Here is a 25,505-nt window from a genome sequence, read left to right as displayed (position 1 = left end):
TTATCCTCCTTAATGCACATATTTAAACTCCCATCTCTGTTTAACTGGTTTTTGGGACAGGGACTGTCTGCTTCTGTCTGCACAGTAGGATCATGTATCCCATTATGCAAATAGTAACCAATAAATGAATAACCATATGAAAAACACCAAAAAAACCCAAATTGTTTCATTCCTCTGATTGCAATCCTTTGAAGGGAGACAACTTTTTGTAGGATAGTTCCTTTGGCAGTATCAAGATCACACTGTTCCCTGGGAATGGGATGGAGAGGTATTTCGTTTCAAAGATGAGGAAGAAAAGCCACCACTAAAACATTCACTGACTAGATCTTGTCTCTCAAAAATAGTGAAAGATTTATTCAGCTATCCTGTCTCATTGAGAAGATTCAGCTATGTTAGTCTGTGAGACAATTATGACTTTATATATAAGCATGATGCCTTTGGTTGTTGTAGTATTCATTAAAATTTATAAATTTAAAGTATTCATTAAATTTCTCTGGCAGAAAACGCAGAGAATCCAAACTAAATATTGATGGGCTTGAAGTTGGATACCACGTGAACACTTTGATAGGCATTTAAGACTGTTCTAAACCTGAGTCCTTCAAATAATGTCAGTGGTTTTGTTTAAGCAAAGAACACCAGAAATTACAGACCAAAACTTGACCTAATATAAATACTCAGAAGACTTGATTCCCTCATAGTGTAAATTTGACCATGTAACTATGCCCTCAGTGAAAATGGTGTCATGCAACTTGCCTGAACAGTGAAATGCTGGAGCATGATGTCTCCTTCTATAGTTGAAAATACACACAAAAGAATATATCTGCTCTTAGATCAAACACACTGTACCCATTTGCAGATGATGTCCAGATAGGCTACTTCAGATGATTGGCAGACAGAGTTTACAGCCAAATCTCTTAGAAACCAGCAATTTATTTTCAGTCCACAGATCTTCGAAACTACTCGTCTTGACTCAGATTGCCTGAACATGATTTTTCCAATACACTAAGGTCATTTGATAGTTCAAACTTACAAAGAAGAAATTGGCAATAATGATGCTCTTCAATAGCTCTTTTCAGAAACTCCAAAACAATGACATGTAATTGTAAGTAAAAAAATATTGTCATGTCTCAGCAGAATAGCTTTTCTTCAAGTGGAATATGTGCAATAAAAAGCCCTTACATAATTGTCTAGAGTAGTGGTGAAGGGGACAGAGGGAAGTGTGAGGTCCTTCACACAGGTCATGCAGAAACATTTTTAGGTAGGAAAAGGAGGAAGATCTATCTTCTTTCTTAGAACAGCAGGAAGCAGTATTAGTGAGGAGAGACCACATGGATGCACGAGCTGATGCAGCTCCACATGGAAAAGCTGCTCTGCAGTTGTCGTCTCCTCACAGTCCTTGGAAACCAGAAGTTCCACACTGTCTCCCATTTAGGCTGATGTTATACAGGGCAAATAACATCAGAAATATAAGTGAAGAGTGGAAAGACCCTCTTCTGATAGAATTTCTGCAGGAAATTAGGTAATTTATGCTTATCAGCCTGCTAGGCGATTGAGAATAACTGGTATTTTAATTCCAATAGTGAACAACACTGTAAATAAATTCTGAGTATATTGATTAATCAGTGAACAAGTAGCTAGAGAGAGAGAGAGACTTTCCTCCACTAGAATGTAAATGGTCTTTCATTTGTTTTTTGATTAAGCTTTAGAGGTTAGCTCCACAGGGCAAACGCACCTTGAAGCCCATCAGGTTTGTCCTCATGATACTGAACACAAAATTTTATGCTATTCTTTCCTGGCTGACTGACTAAACAGTCCCCTTGAATAGTTAGATCTCCTTCCCCAAAAAATATAGGCCAAAATTGACCTTGTTAAGTTGCTGTCTATCAGGAGAGAAGGTAAAGCCTACACTTCTTACAATTTCAGATAATAAAACTCCAGGGTATTTGAAAGCTTCTATTCTGCTTAAATGCTGAACAATGAATACCTAAGCCTTACTCTTCTCTCTTCCTGAAATCTTGGAGGTGTTCAGAATGATAGTTTTATTCAAGCACATAGAACAGAAAAGACGAGAAAGCATAGCCTTAGAGAATGCAAGTAGAACGGATGATTTGGCAGAGTAGGGGACACTGAATTTTGAACTAGAATTCATGTCTTCCACTTTCTAGACAAGTGATGTAACCAGATGGTTCTCATAGAAATGGTGAGAATGATACCTGTACATTTTAAAAGGAAAAACTTTTTTCACTGTTTTGAAGGAAACACAGGACTGAGGACTGATTCAATTTATTCTGTAGGTGTCATGAGATCTGATTCAAAGAAAAAGAAAAGTCTGAGTATTTGGAGACAACAGCACAAGAGGCAAAAAAGCAGAAGACTTCTTTTAGGAGCAAACTGCAGAAATTAGACTGGTGTTAAATAAAACCACTTCCTCAGTTGCAGTCCAGGATCCACAAATTTGCTCATTCACTTTTTTACAGCCAGGTGTGAGCTGACTTCACTTATGCTATGAACTTACCTCCCTTTACCCTGAAAGCTGTGCATATTTATCACCTCAGAGATATTCTCACATTTAAACCCATCATGGAGGTCTATTAGCATAGGTGAGTGTGTTAATGCAGCTTTTTTCTCACACACATTTTGATCAGAGCACATGCAAAGTCTCTGCCTGCAAGTAATCAAAGAGACCTGGACCTTTGTTTTCACACTCTGTGTGTTCTGATAACCACATTAGAACCAGAGATAAACAGAGTTGATGGCTAATAGTAAAATGTAAAGAGTAGACATAGGTGAGTTTAGTTTTACAAATATTAAAGTTAAATTTTTATAAAGAAGGATCAAATTGAGATTAAATCTAAATGATGAAAATTTAATGATGAGAAAACGGAAATAATATTTAGAGAGCTAAAGTCCTTGTTTGACTAGAAGATACCATTAACATTTCTTAGACATGTGACGCTCATTGAAATGTGGGAGCTTGTCTTATAGTTATATAAAAGTCATTTTCCCAAACTAGAACATCTGATCTAGGCAAAGATTTTATTTTTAACATATACATACTAACAGGCCAGAGGTAACAGGTACTTCTAACATATTAAAAAATGTCAGTATAAATCCGAAAGGAACTATGAACAGCATTTTCTAAGGAATTATTGCACTCATTAATATGAGAAGGAATTAGATCCTTATTAATTGTCACTGCTTCCAAGAGAAATACTTTTCTGCCTTGACTTTACATGCAAGAATCTACTTACAGTTTATGACCTTTCTTCCTTCCAAAAGCAGGTAAATTATAAAAGTAGCTCATTCCCTCAACATATTAAAAGTATCTCTTCTGGTGAATAATTTTTTCATTCTCCTGTTTAGTCCCCAGTTAATCATTGCCTTAAATTTGTGTGATTGTAGTCTAAAAACTGTAAGTGTAAAAATGCCAGCTTGGTTACTCTCACAATGTTCAGACTCCACCTGTGCCATCTTGCAATGATTTACAATATCATTAAAGACTGCAAAGACTATGAAGAGCTGATGTAACTGTGAAGGAAAAAAAAAGAGGGAGGAGAGAAGTGCTTTATTGAATACCAAAGTTATCTTGATAAATGGGGGGATTGGTCTGAAATCAATAACAAGAAATTCAATAGAGACAAGTGCAGAGTACTACACTTGGGGCTTGTCTACACAAACATATTAATACAGCAAACTAAAGCATGAATTTACAGTACCCTTGCTGCTGCATACTAACTTTTCATGCTGACACTTTGCTAAGCAGTAAGTATAGCTCTCTGTGATGTCTTCTACTTCACATTCTGCACAGAGACAGCCTTAGTGCAGGCTACAAGTATCCACAGGGGAATCTGGCATGAAGAAGCAAGTGTGCTGTAAATTTATGCCCTATCTTACTGAAATTTGGTAGTTTAAATTCTACCATAGGCAGAAAAAAAAAATCTAATGCACAAAGAGAAAATGTGGAATTATAAGTTAGACAACATTACTGCATAAGCAGATTGTAGTCAGCATAACCAGCATAGTCATTGGTAAATAATGATAAATAACTGTGTTATTGGTATTACATAGAGCACTGTTACAAGTACATAAAAAGCAACAGAAGAGAATTATTCCCATTCTGCATTTCTCACTGTTGGCAAGACATAAGCCAGAATAGTCTGCTTTCTTTGGAGTTCCACTTGAAAGGGTAGGCAGGTTTTGGAGTAGTCAGAAAAATGCAGTCAAACATGCTATAAGAACCAAGATTGCTAAATCCAGAAAAACTAGGACTGATGGCTGAGTATGGTAACATTCTTCAAAGACATAAAAGGACGCTTTAAGAGAACTTCCTTTTTTTTTTCCAGTCCAAGAAGACTTGGAAGAAAATAATTGTTTCATTTGCAATTGTGATATTCCACACCTGTAAGTGTTGATGTATACCATTCTGGGGGGGTTCAAGAGCAGGGCAACTTGAAGCAAGGGTAAATGGGTCCATTGCTCTCATTTCTAACATGTTCTAGGAGTGAGTGCAAGAACAGCAGTAAGAAAGAGAAAGCTAAAGATTCTTTTCAAAGAAAGAAATTAACTTTCTTTGAAGAAACGGTACAAGAACATAGAGTTTGAGAACTGTTGAGTTTGAAGACAATTTACCCAGAAAGAACAAGTAATTAAGCACACTGGATCCTAAAATCTATTCATAGACAAACATCTTTCCATGTGGTCTAAACATTCTTGAACCTTTTTCTGGGCAGGAACTCAGAAGTAAACAGCTTTGCAACTCCCTTCCATTTCTTTTTAGACCTATAGCAGCCTTACTAAAATGTAGACCTTGTAGTGATGTGTACTTGGCTCAAATATATTATTTGCAATTTGCTATGGAGCAGCAGCACCCTATTGAGTGAAGCCCAACAAAAGTCAATGGGAGTCTAATTTTATATCTGGTTATTTACCACCCATTTTTCAGTTTCTCATCTAACTAATCTTCCTCATCTTTGCTATATGCAAGAAGAAATCTTAGTGTTATATTTCTCATAGTTGAAAAGAGAAATAAATATGTAAATTACAATATATGCAAATTATGCTTATATTTATGTGTTCTTTTATTATTAATTTGCATTTGCTTACTTAACTGTCATTATATGTGCCTCCTAGTTATCCATATATATTTTTCATTATTGAATGTGTTCTATGCTGAATTTACAACTTGCATGTTATGATGGATTTAACCCATCATATATTAGGACCCAGCTATCCTAAAAATAAGCTTTTGAGTTGGCTGCATTTCTCTTCCACAAAGACAGCACATAGAAATTATCTTAAACTGAGAAACCAAAAATCAGTACCTGCTAGAAAAAGAGTGAAGAGTAAATATAAAATATGCCAGCTGGATGAACTAAAAGTTCTGGAAATTTACAAATTCAAAAATTCAAAGGGGAGAGTACAGTTACAGAAAGTTAGTTGCCTTCTCTTAGAAACTAGCCATCAGATGGTCTAAGTCATATAAAAGTAGCAAGATGAATCCATCGTAAATCCTTTTTAAAATGTTAATAATATCTGAGAGAGAATAAGACAAAGTGAAAGGAATAGAATAAGCCTACAGGCTAGCAATTACAATTGTATATTAGCCTTCTACCTAGGAAGATACAAGAAATATTGGGAAACTAATTGGAAATGGTGTGTATTTCCTAGGAATGGTATGAAATTTTATTACTGATTTGTTCTACCACCAAGCTAATCACTTTGCCTTTAGTGATATTTAGACACAGGCAACAACTTTTTTTACATTAGTTCCCAGTCCTATGAATAAAGTAACTCCTGTTTTTTTTAATGGTATACCTAAATTCTTACCCAAGGATTAGTTACCACTAGCCCTTGTTACTTAGTATTGCTAAATGAGTTCACCTCATTAGATCAATTTTTAACAGAAAACATGTATTTCATCCCTTCCTATGTGTAAATACATCAGTGAGCCCTACTCACATCTGACCTGAAGCAGACAAATGGACTTCAAATCAGAGTAAGAAAAAATACACCAAACAGGGATGAAGGCAGGCCAGAAGTCAATCAGAAAAGAACAACAAAGCATTTCCTATCTTTATGGCATCAAGGCAGTTAGCTAGAAGTCTAAGTAATGTGCTAATGAAGTTCATAGACAATTCCTCCATCTGTGAGGTTAGAAATGTATTAAAAATGGGTCTAAAGAGGTAGACTTGCATTAAGAAGTGGCAAAGGAGAGTAGCCATGAATACTGCTGAAGAATGAAGACTGCTACTTAAAAACTCAAATGAGAAGGAACACTGGAAAGCAGTATAATTAAGACTTGCTTCTAATAGAAATAATAGTGGAGAGCTCATTAGCAGTAAATTTTTTGCAATTTGGGACCTGAGAGAAACCACTGTAACTATGAATATGAAGGAATTTCATTAGAGAAAGGTGATGAGACCATGTAAAATATTGCATTCATTTTGTAGTCTTTAACTGTATTAGAGACTGATGATGTGGGAGTTGCTCTGAAAAGACCAACACAGTTCTTTTGGAGTCGTTAATTAAAAGCAACTTTGCAGGTAATACTTGTGCAATTAGCAAAAGTAAGTAAATTGGGCAAATTTGTGTGATTCCCATGAATTAAAAAGGGGTGCTTTTACCACAGTAGGGGGAAAAGCCTTCTTTTGGGAGAGGAAATTCAGTAAAACCATAGTCTGCAGGGAAAAAGCAGAAACTTGCTCAACATTTGTAGAAGAATAGTACAAGAAGTTTTAGGAAAAAATACCTCCCTGAAAAATGGGAGATTATTTGCTAAAACATTTCTCAGAGTAATACCTTTGATTAAAGAAATGGTAAGTCTCAGATATGCAGAAGAGCTATCATAATTGCATGAAATGGGATGGTACTGGAGAATCTGGCTGAGATCTTGAGAAAAATACAGTTCAAAGTTTGTGAGTATTACTCCTGTTTTCTGAAGTGCTACAGCTACCTTACTGAAGTTCCTCAGCTAAAGGTTTCAGTAATTTTTTCTCAAATCAGGGAAGATGCATTTGGGAATTCATTTGATACACAAGCTGTGATGTTAGTGTCTGTCTACCTTGTTAAGTGGACATGACCTACAGGTCATTAGCAAAATAAAGACTAGAGCACCTATACACCTATTTATCCCTTTGTTTCATGGAGTTTACGAGTGACCTCCACACTTAGAATGTTAAACTGAATCATGGTTGAATAACTGCATTTCTTATACCTCCAGATTTACAAAAATACAAACATAAAACCAGAAACAGACAAACACAACAAAATTAACATACAATGAGCTCAAGATCACCATGGTTCCTGCCTTTCAAGTTCTATTATTGCTGTTTTGTTCACTATCAGCAATCACAGTTCTGGACTCCACATGAAGCCAGTTGAAAGGAGTTCAGAGTATTTGCCTCTGGAAGAAGTATGCTGCAGTTGTAGAAATTTCCTTGAAGAAAATTCCATCTTTATTTCCACTGTATAACTAATCAAAATACTTTACTTTCACAAAAGAAATTTTAAAATGCTTCATAAATATGCCATAATAAATTTAACAATTATAGCTATTGGATACTAGAAGAATTAATATGACTTTTCATTTACACTCCATAAGTGAGCTCAAATTTTCCTTAGGTTACCTGGTTGTAAGTAGGCTTTTGCATCTCATTCCGGATTTTCTGTGATCTAGATGAGGAACTAAAGATCTCATGTTATTTATGCCTTTGCCAACTCTGGTTTTATTTATTTTCTGTCATGAACAGGTCTACAAGTACATTGGGCTTCTCCCAAAAACTCAGTAGCCCTTTCATAAAATAGTGATTTACTTTTTGGAATGGCTGATTGCCACATCTTCACTGATGTGTATGAACGGCTTCAAACTTATAAATTTTCTTTTGATGCCTCTAATTTCTTATTAACAACAGGCAGAAGTCATTTCACACACCACTTAAGCCTTCCCTCATAGCAATATGCCTACTAGATACATGACTGAGGTACAGTTTGAACTAGGAATAAATCCCAAACATGCTCCATCTTCTTTCACAATGGGAATATAACTCTTAGAATTAAAGTTCGAGTCATTGGCTTGCTCCTGACCTAAAACACCTACAAAAAACTACATTTCTTCTTTATCCCAAAGGCAAACTAAGATAAAGGATTCAAAATTATGTATGTCATACACAGGACATCCGTCTAAGCACAAGCAGAGATTCACCAGTGTCCCTCAAACAGAATTAAAAATTGTATAGGGATTTTCCAGTGAGAAAATGCTCTTGTACAAAACAAAGTAATCTGCTTGCTAGTTTGGGTACATTAATTATCACAAAATACAGGAAACAATGAGAAAATGTAATTTTTAACTATAAGATGGATCAATGTTTTTGGAGAAAGGCTACAAGTATTAGATCATATTGTCAGGTGTATACTACTCAAGGAAATACAATATTCCCACAGTCCCAAAATTTATTGTAAATTTACATATGACAGTTTATTTTCTATGAGTGTTCCTCTTGCAAGCTGCAAAAGGTGTTAACCATATCCACAGATATTTATTTTGACAAATTAATCCAGAAAATTATTTAATCTGCCAATTTTATCATAATTTTAGTAAGATACTGACCATTTAAAAAAAAAGAACAAATGAAAGATTATTTTACTACAAAATACTCTGTTTTTTCAATGTCAAAATATTTTTGGAAATAGTGTTCATATTTATAAATTATTAGGAACTGTAACTAATCAGAAGGGCCAAAAGTGCTTGTATTTCATTGAGGCGTGTATGCATGAGATATTAAAAATACTTTTTTTTGAGAACTGTGTATATTTAACAAAAAAATCATAAAAAGTATGCTTCAAATTTATAAGTACATGGTTCACAAGAACTCTGCAGTACACTGTCTTTGAAATTAGGAGTTCTTGGCATCCAAAACTTGGCATTCCCAAATAGGTATTGTATACATTATATATTATGCAGCTCCTAGCAAAACGGGTCCTTGATGCAGCCATTTGAGGTCTCTGGCAGTCCGAAGACATGCAGTTAAGTACAAATCACTGGAGAGAAGCTGCTCTTCCTTTACTAGATGCAGTCAGACTCAATTTTACTACCTCTGCCATGGAAGGACAATAGAAGGACCCACAAGATGCCAAGACTTAGGTTCATTGTCTTCTGTTGAAGAATAAATTTTCAGATCAGTTGTCTATGCTTTAGGCTGGTTTTACTGTAAGCTTAGCAGGTATTTTTAATCCATTTTCTTCCACAATTCTCTAACACATGATTTTCAGGGTAGCTTATGATATTCTAGAATTGCAATTTACAACACCGAGTTCAGAACTCATGATGTCATGATTCAATGATAGCAAAACTGCCCTCTGACCAAATGACTTGAATAATATTATTTAAATTTCTGTGCTAACATATAACACTACTAAACTTTCATTCTGCTTTCCTTTAAATGGAGTTTGAATATTTCTAAGTTTGCTGTAAGTTACCACAGTAATTTTTAATGTTTTCTGACATCATTACTTTTTAAGTAAGGGCAAACTTTGAAAAAGAATATCTGTATAAAGATGAATTTATTAGTTTGCTTACTATCAGTGTCAGAGGAAGAAGGGAGAAAGGGATAAAATTTTACAAGTGATTTCATAGGGAGAGAAGATAATATATTTTCTGCTCCAGGCGGAAATATTTTTATAAAATTAACAAGTGAAAGCCTTACAGGTCACTACCAATGTTTAGAACTTTAATCAGTGATTTTTGCAGGTTTTTTGCAAACTACCCATTTCCTAGATCTTACACTCCTTATTTCAAAAGCACAGGAACTGACACATAAATAATATCAGCAATCCATGCAGGGCAATTTTAATATACTGATACTTGCTCAAGTGCATGATCCATGTATTTTTCCACCAGAAATCATTGGTTCCATTAAAATATCTCTATCTGTGATTCTCTATGAAGTGAAAATAAGAGCCAAAGCATGATTTAAAAGGTTTTAAAAAAAGGGTGAACAGAAACAGTCTCTTCACTTCTTAAAAATAAGTAACTTAATCTTCTTTAATCCTAAAAATATACCATTAGAGATATACATCTTTATTACTCCTAGAATTAGTGAGTTATAGTGTGGCAACATTTGCCTGGCCTAGCACTCCGTTAAGGCATTTTTCCTGCGCAAGACCCAGACACTCATACATACATTGTTTAACTGACTTAACACATTCATGTGCATTAAAATCCTTTTCCAAATGACAAAACCAAAAACATTCTTTAACAGAGTTAGTAAACACGTAATATTTCCTAAATAGATTGAATGAAATGCAATGAACTAGCACCTAAGTAATACATTATCTGTTCTGATATTAGACCACTGTTTCACAACTCAATCACCAAAAGAACTCTTTCAAGCTCAAACTCAACAATGCTTATGAAGAACAGCAAATTCTTCAAAGGCTTAGGACTAATTAATAGTATGAATGACTGTGACAGAGGCAGATAAAATACCAATGACTACAGTTAATAGGATCAAACATTGCATGATGAATAGTTCCTTTTTGTATGGATGCTACCTGAAAAGTGGACAAATATTTAAACATGAATAGAATGTATATGTTTCATATATTTATGAGAAGTTTTAGAAAATATAGAAAATAATGAAACTGTGCCAGCAATAGTATTTCACATCAATTTTCCAGGAATATAAACGAACCATATCATGCTCAATTGTAGTATGGATTGCTAAGATTGTTAATCATATTTAACACTGGAGCTCTATATACTATTAAATGGAAATTTATATTGAAATCAATAGCAAAGATCCCATTGATTTAATAGACCGAAGATCTAACTATTGGCAACAACACAAATTAATTTATGGTTTATACTGATAACAATTACTTTTAATAGAGCACAAGGGGTAAACACTACCAGTTTAATCATGATCCCTGTTAAAAGAAAAAAAATTTTGTCAGCATATTCCTGAATGAGATCAGAATATGGACTACATAGTTTGGAAAATTTCTTTCTCCAAATCTAGACATGGTCTGGGGTCACAATTTTGTCCTGGGAAATGTCATACATAATGAGGAAATTCCCACAAGCATATCTATTCAAAGCAGCCAAAGCAATAATAATATGAAAGTCTCCTACTGGTACATCAGTGGGAAAACATTTACTTTCAATAACATTATCCATTTGCTTTGTTCCATTCTCATGTTCTGCACATTTCAGCAAAAGAAGTTCTCAATTGATAGTTGTTTTGAACTTTTCTGTTCTTGAAACACTAATAGAGTGTTTATTGGGATTTTGGAGAAGCTGTTCATAATGCTACACATAGTTGGAAGCTGACCTGCATTTGCATCTGTGACCCAAGAGCACAGAACATGGGGGCAAGGGTGGAAGGGGAAAGAAAACATTTCCAGGAATGATAATTCTGAAAGATATGAGATGAAATACTGAGTTCTTTGGGTAGCCTTCTTTTAGGCAAGGACTTCTTGCAGTTGCTGGTTTTCTGGATGTTGGGGGTAAAATATGCCACTATCCACAAAATATATATATATATAAAAGCTATGAGCTTTTTTTTACAGGAAGAAAATTCCCTAGTACCATAAAAAGGGATCTCTTCATTCCATAGAGATCAGGACCTCACAGGAGGCTAGAATTAAGGCAAAGACAGGCCTTTGTACACAGAGAGTGGCTCTATGTTTTCCCACTTCTAAATTATAATGACTCATTTTAAACAAAGCCCTGCACCTGTAATTTCTTATCGGAGTGGGGGCTTCTGCTTGAACTAGCAAGACTTTCAGTAATGAGATCTGCTTGCTAGGAAAAGGGCTCCAGAAAGTTTTATGTATTCAACATATATATGTATTTTCACACACTCTCACACACATGTACTTATACACACACAAATATGCATACACACAAATTCATAAATAGATGTCTATATATGTACATATGCAAATGGACAATATTGAAAATCATGTTAGACTTGGAGTATTACCCGCTTGTCAGAACTATTTAAACTACTATCTACACAGTACATATTGAAACTCAACTTTAAGATTTTTTATTTTTATGTACAGTTCATTTTTTCCTCTGGAAATAAAATATCTAAATACAGACAGACTGTAATGTTGTATATGTATAGCTTTCAACAATACTTTAGCTGAATAAATGCTTTGTACATAGTTCTGTCTTTTAATGGAGTTTACAGCTACATTGATAAAATGGATTCCTCATTTCCTTGATTGTTTTAAACAATAACAAGCAGAGAGACAATTACAAGTTAATATTAATAAGCAGCTCAAATAACACTGGTTAAATTATGTACAATACAAACCATTCATACAAATGAAGACTAGGATATTGAATTTGTTACAATATTTTGTAATAAAGATAAGACAGCCACTTATAACTTACATGTTCTCCGCCAGGCATTTTCCTTCTTAGAGATCAATTCCAGTTTTTAAGTAGTTTAGCTGGCCTAAACTCAAACAAGTTTAAAGAATCAGAGCTTAAAGAGTCAGAGAAACATTAAACCAGAATGTCTGCTCACATGTAAATTCCAAATGTTTGCCCATCTTTACTAGAAATGGGCTTGCTCCATGGAAAAAGAGCCACCAACACCACCTTGAATGTGCCTACTGTGTGCTGGGAAAAGTCACGACGCTTTGCTGTGTTCATATAACACGAAATACTGAACTCTAAACACACTTTTTCCCATTTTAACAAGTACTTATTCCTACAGTATTATTTACCAGTACAGCTGCTCCAAGCAGTAGAATGCATGAGTGGGGATTATTGATTGGCATGTACTCAGAGGACTTTCAAGGAGATTTCCATAAGTCTGCCTTAGAAACCTTGTACTGTCTAGTTAATCCATTTTGCTTGATGATAGGTTATGCTGAATCCTCAGATATCAGACAATGAAAGATTTCTTAACAGGAATCTCAATAACGTGAGCTGAAAAGTGTGTGTGTGTGTCTCTGTGTATGTGAATGGTTTTATTTCAAATCCATAGTGATTTACACCTAGATGGATACATGGAGCTGACTGGGCAAAAATTACATTAGATTGTTTTCCACTAACATATTTGCAGCCATTTGACATCAGCAGCAGGTAGACACATTCCAGGCAATAGATGTGGCCTTCCTCCTTGAGGTTACAGCCCTGTTATTCGACCTCTTTTATTCCCCAGGCTTCAGTCTCAGACACAAGTTGGTCCTCACCCTGAAGGGAAGTAGGGTGTGTCACTGTGGTAGTTGTAATCAGGACACACCTTCTGTACTAGTTTATAATCTGTACTATAAAAGGAAATGTAAATACAGATTACTTTAAAGGGCTTGGAGCAGAGCCATGACACGTGGCTCTGGGTCTGCTCCTGATAACAGGTTTTTGAAGGGTCATAGTTGCAGAGTGTATTCTTGGTAGCCTTGTCAACCTTTTCATACTCGATTCGACAGTTAAAGGACTTGGAATCTTTGGCATCAATCACTGTCTGTTGTGCCAAGTCAAATTCCACTATTTTTGTAGGGGGCACTAGGCTCACAGATACATTTCCTTGACCAGTGGAGTTATGCCTGAAGTAAACACTAAACGTCCCATTGCCATGGTCAACGATTTTCCCTGTTATTAACAGATTTAGCTTCACAGTCTTGATGTTGGAATGAAAATCTCCCCAGCCAAACATTTTCTTAAATTTCCCAGTCTTGACGATGGGCCGTCTCTTTGCTCTGGGCCGAGGCTCTTGCAGATCTGTGGAGTTCCTCAGCCAGTCCCAGAGATCTTGCTCAGAATAAGTTTCTGGGGCATCGTATCGCAGGTCCAAATCTGTATCATTTTCCTTTCCACGAAAAGTCTGTGACAGCAGTCGGCTGATGGACAAGTCTTTGCTGCTTTCTGTCCATATGTGCTTTAGTGTGGATTTGGAGCTTCCTGATTTTAGAAGTTCTGTTTTTCCTCCATTCGTTAAATTTGCACAGGTAACCTGAAAGAGAAGGGAAGAAGAAAGAAACAATATATTGAGATATGTGATACAAACCCCATCATTTCTACCTGAGACCAAAATAACCAGATTTACCACAAACATAGAGAAATATTTTTTTGAGAAATTAAATTTTACCCTCTACTTAGTAAACCAAAAGAGAAATGTCTGTTTTCCTATACTTTCCAAGTATTATTACTCAATTCTCCTTTGCCAGTTTTTTTTTTTTAAATAAGCCTTCAGATTTAATCACAGACATTCACATTATTTGTCTGTTATGATGTCTGTAAGTGATGAGTGCATAACAAAAACTGAGTTACACAGTCTTGGCATACTTCAGGCTGTATGTGGCATCTCAGAGTGAAGTGTTCTTGCTTGAATGTTCACTCTACAAGGTTTCTGTGTCCTCTACCATCAGAGACACATTCATTTACTTTTGCTGCCCCTGGAGTCCACTGTCAGGGTGCTGTCTTGGTGGTGCCAGCCTGACCATGCTTGGAGTCCATGTCATTATGAATCTAATAATAATAATACAATTTCCTTACTCCTTTTATGAATACTCATTGGTCTATATTCTTGACTGGGATCTTCATCACAACTACAATATTAATAACAGAATAATGAAAATTTTAATGAGTTTTGAGTTGACAACTGTACATACAGTGTACTCCACGTCAGTTAATGCAGGAGGAGTCACAGCCTATTTTAACAATCCCTTATAGACCAACTACTGGTTTGCCTTGTCTGTATCTAATATGACAACCATTTCTCCTTTCTTGCTTCACTTCTTTTTTCACCATTTCCTCCCCAAATTAAATAGAGATCTGTGTAAGACAGAAAGCCTTTTGTATATTTACAAAAAAAAAAAAAAAAAAAAAAGAAAAAAGAAAGGAAAAATAGAGGCACCAATTTAAAAACAGTAATAAAAAAATCCTGCAAAATTACATTTTAAAAGAACAGAAAATCCTGCACCAAGTTCCTACAAAATCATATATTTCAGACATAGTTTTTCACAAAATTTACTGACAGAGAAATTTCTCTTATTTATATTTTTTTCTCTTTGCTTTAATTGAGTGGAAAACAGACAACAGATGCAGGCTTGCAGCTGTCTAACATGCAGCACTGGCAGAGAGCTCTGACAGAACATACCTGGGAGGACTGGAATTTGTGCAGGGTGGATGGAAAAGGACTGACAACATGTGTAGTCCTATTCCCCCTAAAATTTGCACCTCACACACTGCCTAATTTTTTTAGCATTTGCACTGCTCTGAAGAGGCCATCAAGTTTCTTATTTCCATTTTCATGGCTACATATGAGATTCCAAATATGCCTGTTTTATTCCTCTGTGTTCTGGCACTGATTTATGTGCTTCTATCATACTTGCAGTTATATCTTTCTCTTCACTTAAAAATGAATTGAGTGCATTTCATACCTAGGAAACCCATTGGAAACCAGAAAGTATTTAAATCATGTCCCCTCCCTACTGGTACAACTGGAGGTATATGTCACAGAGGATATCTATCACAGCATGGCCTTTTCATTTCTTAACAATCATGAAATTGAAACACACTTTCATTAACTTCAGTAGTTTTCCAAGGTCATTTGAAGGCACATAGATAAAATCAGTCTAAATTGTCTTAATACACTGATCACACAGGAGATATGCCCCCAGCTTTTTACAGCAGCTAAATAGGTAAATAAATCTGTCACATCCTACACTATTCCTGCCCAATCCATTTCATGTGGGGCCAGTAAGGATAATAGATAAAATATGGATTTAATTCAGGATTTTGCCAAAGAGAAAGCTTCCCCCCCTTGCAAATGGACAGAAGGATTAAAACACAGACTAGCATTTTGATAGCCAGTTCATAGCTGCATCTTAGCAATAACACAGTAGGCCAAGAGAGAAGCTGAAATAAAATGCACTGATGGTGCACTGGTTAATGAAGCAGCAATGAAGATGTCACAGGGAGAGAGAAAGAGACTCAGAATATTTTTTTTTCCTATGGCATATGAGGAAGGAGGGCAAAATAAGAAAAGAAATGTGGTTAAAAGGAAAAATGTGCCTGTGTAGAATGAATCTATCAACCCACAATGAATCAAAGCAGTTAGCTAGCAGAGCTAGTAAACCAGCTAGCTGTAGGTAGGATACAGATTGCTCACCACTCTCATTTTCTTTGCTTAGAGTTTGTTTTTCCTTTGTTTTCCTCTCTTCATCTAATGATTTACATTTCATAGAATTAGACTGAGGGTTCCATGTAACAATATATAAGAGTTTAAAAACCTTGAAAATAAGTCTCTCTTTTTTCCAGATATGTGAAACTGAAGACTCAGGAGAAGGAGGAAATTTTCTGAAATGATTGATGACTGATCCTATGCGTGGTTTTTTGAAAGCCAGCATATTTCATGGAAATGGATGATTTAGGCCATATGCATTCTATACTGCTTCACATCCAATCTAACAGATACAACTGATTGTTATTGTCATTGATTTTGTAATACCTGAAAGATTTCTGGCTGTGCAGTTAGTCCTGAGACCTCTGTTTGTGATTTTCAATGTGGGTAACTGGTTGCATTCGTGAGTAAAGGCCTGAACCTGTCTTTCCTAGTCAAGAGTCCATGTTAGCACTAAAAAACAGCCCACAAGCATTAATAAAAAAAGCTCTAGAATTCATTGTGCTTCACTAACATTTTCCATCCAATGCTTTTTCATATACTGCTAGTATACTACACACTATAGAAAGTATCCTCAGAGACTCACACACCCAATAACACAGAGCATTGCTGTGTAATAGAATTTCTGCAAATGCAGCAGTTCTTTCACATGAACTAATTCAGTTTTCTTCAATCTCTCTTTTTCCCAAACACAAGGTTGCAATAATACAAGAAAGACCATGCAAAAGCATGAGGTTTTGCACTTAGTATTGTGAAGCTTAAACATAGATCTATTTTAGGAGTTCATGGAAAAAGAGCCAATTTGAAGTGAGTAATAAAACATGGAGCAGCCTACATTCTACAGTGGTTTTCTTGCCCTCTTCCTTGAGGATACCTACATATAATTCAGAAACTTGCATACTTTATCAATTAGTACACGCTAACCAGTTTTGCCGCTTTTTCCATAGCCAAGTGTCACTCCTAGATGAAGCATTTGAAACCCAATTTTAATGGCCCTTTCTAGGATGGAATCCATTTTCTTCATAGAAGCTCATATGGTGCTGAGGTTGAGACTTTTGACCCAAATGCTGGTTACACACTTATGTTCTAGCTCTGGCTGAAGAGTACAGCGCCAAGGCCTCCTCTATTTCTCTCAGATTCTCAAGTGAATAGACTGGGGAGGTGCACAATGGATTGGGAACGGACACAGCTGAGCAGAGAACCTGAATTCACCAGAGATATTCCATAATATGTCGCATCATGCTCAGCAATTAAAAGAGTGGGGTGTCTAGAGGAGGTAGCCATCTTTTGTTCAGGAACTGGTTGGTCATCATTCTACCTACTGGAGTAGGTTGTGTGTTGGGTATTGCCTTTGCATCACTTGTTATGGTTTATTTTCTTCTTTTCTTTCTTCTTCTTCTATTTATCCTTCAGTTATTAAACTTTACTTTATCTTGACTCCCAAGTTTTCTCATTTTTATTGTTCTGTTCCTCTTCCCCGTCCCACTGGGGAAAGGGGGAAAGTGAACAAAGAACTGTGAGGTGCTTAGCTGCTCACCAGTGTTAACCCAAAACACCACTGCAGTGCAATAAATCAGTGCTGCAAAAGGGCTGAGTAGGGGGATTTCCTCCATGACTGCATAGCTAGAAGTGGTTCTGAATGATGATGATGGCAGAAATGTTTGTATAGAAAAAGAGTAAGGAGCAAAAAAATTTAGAAGTGCTTATCTAGTGCTACAACTTTCATTGGAAAAGCACTTATTAAGCATGGCAGACTGATATTTGGTTCTGCTCTTGTACGTTTATGGGAAAGTATGCATTTACAGTATCTAGTAAAGTCTACTGATACCAAAAAGGCACCAGGAGATTTTACTACTGCCTGGCAACTCTTCTCCAAAAAATACTGAAAATTTGTTATTCTATTTCTTCTACTTCTTCTTTGAAAAAGGAAAGACAGTGATTTCATTTGGCACAATTTCAGAAAGTATCATTAAAACACAGGAATTAATCTGTAAATAATTTTTAATGTATTAAAATAGAATACTCCATTCATTTTGTATCCTATGTTTTGAGGGTAATGAATTTCTTTAATGTTTAGCTTCATTAAGCATGTTTTAATTAATATAGTTCTTTAATTAAAATAGTTCTTTTAGGACTCCCTAAAGGATAGGCAGTTTATTTATCTCAGAAGTTTTAGAGTTTTCTTTCAAGACACTGAGCCATGAATTCTTTGCCAAGTTAAACCTTAACATTTGGAGCAGAGAAAATGAAGTTAAAAAGGAATTTCAGGAAACCATGAAGGCCTCAATTGATTATTTAAGTCCTCTTCTCAGTGTAAAATCAACCACAGGTATATTAACATTAATTAAAGACTGATCAGCTTAAGATTTTAAAAAATTTTAATTCAAAAATGTACAGAATGCATCTTGATTTCTCACTCTTTTCCTTTTATTCTAGCTCTACTACAGTTCATTACCTATAATTACAGTATTGGTTTAGAAATTATGCATTTATTTCTCAATATATGACTACTTCAGAGCATATGAAAATGCAAACAAACAACCTAATACTCAAGGTGGAAAATCTCTCTCTTCAGGTAAATAACTAATCAAAAACCAAGACTGTTTTTATTGGCATAGAACTGTAAGAATTTGGCAGCACTGTGTTTGCAAATGCTCTGTATAAAAGAATTCAGAATTTCCTTTTCTCAGTAAGCTATCTCAGATACAACAAAGGCAGGATAGTATTGATGGACACTACAATAAGCTGGGCCATTATCAAGGCAGGGCAGCACACAGAAAGTTGTCACTGAGTCCAGTGTCCTTATATTCATCCTGTTTATGCAATGGGTGGAGGGAAAACAAGACCAAATTTACTCCTCCATTTAGATCCATTTTTCTTCCTGCAGCTGTCTACACATTGTACGAAGTTAGCAGTGGCATGGAAATATTTTATTCAGTGAATAATTTCCAGAAAAGTCAAAGTCAGTATTCTACAGGTATTTGGTAATAAAGAAACTGAAAATGCAAATTAATGGAGATATTACTGTAATGGGAGAGAGTGAAACACACTGAAGGACTTGTACTTAACTTGTACAAAGTGTCTTAAATGGACACTTTGAGAAAGAAGGATGAAAACAGAAAACCATACACATGGATATTTCACAGAAACAGGCCTCTCAGGTTTTAACTTACAAACCTTTTTGCTGAACAACATGAAAAGAATAGGGATGTATGTTGGTCATTCAAAAAATCTGCAAGCTCAGATGAGACTGACAAACAGGACAGTAACCCATGATCTCCAGTGTCAAATGAGAAATCAAAAGTCGCTATGCAGGATCAAACCTAAGACTCATTTAGAAAAATCATCTTGTCTCCAACAGCAACTATAAGGGTTGCCTCGAGAAGAACATACAAGTGCCTTGCAGATGCCTTGCAAGAATATGGCAAGTGTATTTTAGGCCCCTAATTTCTTTCCAGCTGTCCAATAATTCTAGTTTCCTCTGCTAGATGTTGTTTCTGTGTATGTTTTCTGTTTCATCGTTTCCCTTTCAATTTCACAATATTATGCTATCACATTTAGAAATCTGTGAACAAATGAGATTTCTGTTTCAGTAACTCTAAACAGACTGATCTTCTGTTCATTTGATCACTTTGACACTTTGCAGAATTTAACGATCATAAGATGCTTCAGCAATGAGCTCGACAGCTCTGTTTCCTCCTAGGGTTTGTTTTGAACCTCATTCCTGACACCTTCTTTGGAGAACCCTTCATGTAGAAAGTTCTACCTCTATCCAAATTTCCCATGCTCCTCATTACTCCTCTTTGTTGCTGTGCTTTAAGTATTTTTTCAACAAATACCACTGAGTGGAAAATTTGATGATTCCCAGGTGCATGAGGAATCCTCCCTCTCGCTGACTAGTACATGCCTCAACTATATCCATTCATAATAGTAATCAGATATTGACCTCTTTTCCAGCCCTAAAAGCCTCCTGAATCATGCAAATAATCCCTGTACATAAGTTGTTCTATACCTATACCTTTGAATTTCCTTTTTGTCCTTCTCCACTCCCAGTTCTGTTTTGAAAATGAGAATGGTACATGGTATTCAGGATATGGCACAACCATGGTCCTGTATGATGGCAAATACAGCCTCCTATTATTTGTTCAGTCTTTTTTCTCTACTTATTCAAAGTATTTTATTTGACTTTGGTCATAAAAGAGCACTGAATTGATTATTGACCATATAAAAAGAAGTTTCTGAAATTTTTAATAATATTTTCCAAAGTCAGCACTTTGGATCATTCATTTAAGCATAAAAAATGATAATTTGTTGTCACACAGAAAACAGAGGGAATGTAGGTTGGGTTTTTTTTACTATCTTTAGGTTAAGAAATTGAACTTAACATGCACTGTTATTGCAATTTTTGTATAGAACATCCTTAGGAATCACAAAATTCAGAATACTTCTATTAACTGCTCGGCTCAGCTTTAAATTCTGTATTTTTCTGGTTTTAATCTATGAGCTATCATTCTTGCTTCAAATTGCCCTTGTTAAAACAAAAATGTAGCTACCTGAGCTTTCCTCATCATTCACACAACAGCAGTTATGCAAGACAAGAAGCTGATATAAATTCAGCTGACAGCAGCTGATATAAATTCAGTGAAATTTAACATCATTGAAATTACAGTGCCTGTATCAGTTGATATCTCTTTGAGATCTGACTAAGAATCAAAGACTAATTAGAAAATTTGTACCCACAGAAAGATGAGGGTACTAATAAAACAGTAGCAACACAGATTTGTTTAGGTGCATTATAATTCTTAACAGTTGTTATCATAAAATATTAAGGTACTGGAACGGCTGTTCAGCAAAAGAAAAAAGCTAGCAAAAATTACAATTTTGCAGTGCTTTCTACACAATGAAAGTTACCTTATGAATAAATCTGAAAACTAGCTAGTCTCAAACAATTTTAAGGAAATGCAAAGGTGGTAAAGCACCTTAAGTATTTGGTCCCAATAAAAATCCTTAAGAATTAGTTTCATTTCCTCTCCCTTGCATTCCTGGACTGTGGGCTAAGCTGTGACACTGCCACAAGCTCTATGAATGGTAAAAGACTGCTGAAAAAAATCTGATGGCCTGCCAGCTATTAGGTGCTGAATTATATCATATCCTTTGCCAGTCCAGACCATGATCTTGGGAGGGATTCACTGATCTATTCATTCACCTGGAATTCTAGGCCTGTTCCATAATCAAGAGAGAAACAGAGTGGATTGTGTCCTCTACTTCCATGAATGTTGATGGACTTTCCAAATTGAATAAATGCTCTTCACCTAATCACCCAATGGTAACCAAGAACAATCTGACCTATGGTGCATAACTTGCCCTGGAGACAATTCTGTGGAGGGAACCCAAAGGCTGCAGGCTGGCAGCAGGGCAATGAATGCTCTGTGTAAATGCCTTCTGCTGTTCTCCAGTCCTGCTTGAAGTGCACTTCTCCCTGTGCATCTGTAAGCATGCTGAAACTGATGAAGTTATATGGTACTCATGCACCAAGGCATGCACACTTGCTAGTATTGCTCCTCCTTTTAGACATAGGAAATTCCCCATCTGGAGGAATTTCCTGTGAGAAACAGTATAGATTTGTACTATTCTGTTATCTCTTGAGTTTGATTTAATCACATGAAAGATTTTCACAAGTATTTAAAATCTGAAAAATTAGTCTTCTTGATCCTGTTTTGTTCACTAGTGACTAAGAATTGTTTAGTAAGCAGGCTTTTTAAGAAGTGTTTAGTCATCTGAGACAGATAGGTACTTTAAATCAATCAGACTTAGATTGTAATTACAGAGACACTTCTAGTAGCAGTGTCCTAATGGATATTTTTCTCTTCCTCCTTTTTTTTTTCTCTGCTTCATTCTGCCAGGGCTTCCTTCTCCCCATGACAGTCAGATAAATAGAAAGATTTTCTTTATTCTTTCACAAACTTTCAGAGTGGAAATCAGACTCAGAATTAAACATCCAGGCTCCTCCATCTGCCTGGATAAGACTGGGACCTTTGAACCAAGAATCAAAATCACAGAACCACAACAGGAAGCAATGAAAAGCCAGCCCTACAGTTTGATCCACCCTTTTCCTGGAAAGTAGGAATGAAGACAGGCCCTGCTATCACTGTTGTTTTCAAAGAAGATAACTCATTGTTTTCTCTCCAAACACACAGCTTTTAGAGGACAAAAAGAAAAAAGGAAATTATTGCCATTATCTCTGTCATTTAAGAGTTTGAAAGAATTAGGAAGTCAAAATGGAAGTCTGTCTGGTCCTGCACCATGCATTCAACAATGGCTAAATGTTGATTTTATCACGAAATGCAAAATGGGGAGAAGAACATACTACTTGTACCAGAAAATATTTTTAATTTTCAAGCCTTTGCTGATCAATGGCTTCTTAAGTTGTGGGTGGGGCTATTAATTTCTTCATTTTTAATAAATATAGCTTACAAGCACTACAAGAACATGAATCTTCTACCATGTGAAACACCCTACAACCTCATCTCTACTTCAGACCCTCAGAACTTTCTCATCCTGTTGTTTTGAACGAGTCCCCTGCCAGCTTTGTCTGATGCCACCCAAAACCTGGTCCAGCATGACACAACAAAACGAAGAAAGGAGGCAGGATTTTTCCTGTGGACTTCAGGCAGGAGTTTGGTGCCTGCATGCTGAGGCAGGCAAAGCTGTAAGCATCTATGGCTGGCACTAGAGGAGCCTCTTGGTTAAAGAAAATAAGGTGTTGTCTGCATCACAGCTGCCAGAACTAGGCAGCTCCAAAGGTATAGTCAAGGAAGAGTGTAAAACTGTAGGTTTCAAGTACATAGGAAATGCATGAACTTTTTCCAATCAATTTGTGGGCCGAATCTTCACCCACCAATAAAGTCAATCATAAAATTCCCAGAGGAGTAGAAGGATGAAGACAGTATGGTATTATGCACCTTAATTTCATTCTTGTGCCCAGTTAAGACAGAATGGAAGGTGTTCAGTTTGTAAAATGTCATTTCCCTTTCAGTTTAGAAAATATTATGCTATCACATATAAAACTCTGTGACTGAAGGACCAATGAGCTACAATACCCTGTGAAAATCTTTGCATTAGAATTTTACAGCTTTCTGGTTTTTGCCTTAAAAGAACAGAAATCGAGCCCAAGTATTTCTGATGGCAGAGATGCAAGTGAATGTACAAAGATTTGGAAAAGGATTGAATTATAACTGTATGAAATATCCTATTAACTCTTGCCCTAAGTTTAACATTTTTGGAAATAATTTAAACTAAACTCTTGAAGCCTGCTGTCTATGTTGTCATTACAGATTTTTTACTTCAGTGGATTATGACTTTTGAAAATTCACTCCATCTCCATTCAGCAGGGGATTAAACTACCATGGAATAAATTAAAGTGGGTTAAAAATGTCTAACAGAGTTTTAAAACCACTGTATTATGCCAGTATCATAGAGTGCTGCTAACTTTGAAATGAAAGTCTAGCTAGGTAAATAAATTTTGGCAGGGATCTATTGTTCTTGTTCCACATTCCTGTAAGCCCTCTTTTATTAATATTAGCTTGCCATTTTCCGCATACATGTAGAAAGTAATATTAAATAAAATTAGATTTTATATGAAAGGCCACAGAGCAACATTTTAATCAAAATTTGCTCTATAGTTTGCTTTTCGTGTAACACACTGAAGAAAATATCCATTATCATATGAGTAGCCTTATCTTCTGAAGAAAGTGAAAAATATTATAATTTGACATATCCTGGTACTATATAATGGACCACTGTGCACAGTTAACATTGCTTATTTTCTACATGACGTTTCCAATCATCCAGTCAATGCAAATTTTAAATAAAATTAAATCCACCCAAAGAGTTTGTTGCTCCTGTGTCTGATGCTATATTTTTTCCAGAGAAAAGCATCAGAATGTTGATACAGCTGAGTCACTTTACACACAGATATTCATGGGTGCTTCCTAGAAATCTGAATTTGAACAAAGATGCCATTTGAGGAGATTTAACTCCCACTGATGTTGGCAGGGTGCACATTGCCACACAAAGGAATTTTATATCTATATGAGATGCTTGGGGGAGGGGGGAGAGGGGGAAGGGCTCCCACAATTACAGGAAATTCTACAGCAAAAATACAAATTCCTTTCATTAAAATTCCCTGTTCTTCACCCTGTGTTATTCATTGATTACAAACAGCTGAATACTTCGGGAGAGGTATTTTAAAAACATAGAGGAAACTGTTCCAATGTTCAGAGTTTGACATATCCTTGCTAGCTTTTATGCCCTCTTCTTCACCCTATGCCCTTGCTGCATACATGTACTAACTTCTCAGAAGTCTTTTGTGATCTCAAAGAAGAAGGGTTTCTTCTCTGAATTTTAACCAGATACAACAACATACTGCCTTTCTAATTATGTTTCTTTAAGAGGCATTGCTCGTTCATTTTTTTGGTCAGTGGATATCAACAGCTATTAAAATTCATTTCTGAAGAAAGAGGTGTATTTCTTTAAAGTTGTTCTGGTAAGGAAGGGAAGCATTAAGCAGCTATTCTGTTGCAAGTTTATTCAATTAATTTTTATTGAGATTTTCTTGATGGTTTTGTCAAGGTCTGCTAATTCTTACAGGGGAATGCTCAGCAGTAAGCAGCATGTGGGCACAAGCTCTGCTAGGCCAGCCAAGTGCTGAGCATTGTTTTCCTGGCAATGACATACACAAACATGCTGCAACGCTCCCAAAGTGCAAAGATGTCAAAGAAATATGGATTGGCCTGTTGGAAATCAGGAGACACCACATGTTACATATTTACAAGATCCAGGCAAAATTTAGTCTTGATCCAAATCTGAGCAGGACTCTATCATCAGTGTACACTTGCTCAGTCAGGATGCAGGGAAACCAAGCAGCCTCAGTAAAAGTCCTGGCCACACTTGCCTGAAGAGCTGGTCTTTATGTGACCCTGGACACTGCATTATAAGAGATTATTATGCCATTAAGAGAAATAGAGCTACTGAGTACTGGAAGGGGATACCATAAACCAATTTCTCTACATCCTATAAACTATTAATATTCAATCTACATGGTGCTTCTTTGTGCTGACTATGACTGAGCTTGCACAGACCTGTTTTAAGGTCTCTGGTACCTTTCAGAGCTGATCCAGACAGACATTGCCAGGGAATTTACCACAGCCAAACAAACACAACAGAATACTCAACAGAAAACCAACATTGTCTCTGCCTGATAGTAGTCTTGTATTTTCTCCTGCAATAGTATCACACCTAATTAAAAGTGAAAATTGATAGCCAGCAGGATTAATCAAATTCCATATGCAAATAGCTGGCTCATGA

The 25,505-nt window shown here is 36.0% G+C and overlaps 1 protein-coding gene across 3 annotated transcripts in view; it reads right to left on the bottom strand.

Annotated features, from left to right (window-relative positions):
• Positions 1-12,024: 12,024 nt before the first annotated feature.
• The window catches only part of NXPH1 (neurexophilin 1), a 136,666-nt gene continuing 123,185 nt past the window's right edge, over positions 12,025-25,505 (bottom strand). For all 3 annotated transcript variants that reach the window (XM_054274138.1, XM_054274139.1, XM_054274140.1), the window contains exon 3: positions 12,025-13,967. In XM_054274138.1, coding sequence (XP_054130113.1) covers positions 13,206-13,967 — 762 coding nt within the window. In that variant the 3' untranslated portion in view covers positions 12,025-13,205. The remainder of the gene's footprint in view (positions 13,968-25,505) is intronic.

Source organism: Melozone crissalis, unplaced genomic scaffold, assembly GCF_028551555.1.
Source record: "Melozone crissalis strain CALT ecotype California unplaced genomic scaffold, PUWL_Pcris_2 ptg000016l_1, whole genome shotgun sequence".
In the NCBI taxonomy this organism is placed as follows: Eukaryota; Metazoa; Chordata; class Aves; order Passeriformes; family Passerellidae; genus Melozone; species Melozone crissalis.
The sequence above is the reverse complement of the archived record's forward strand: the minus strand, read 5'-3'. Positions and strand labels throughout refer to the sequence as shown.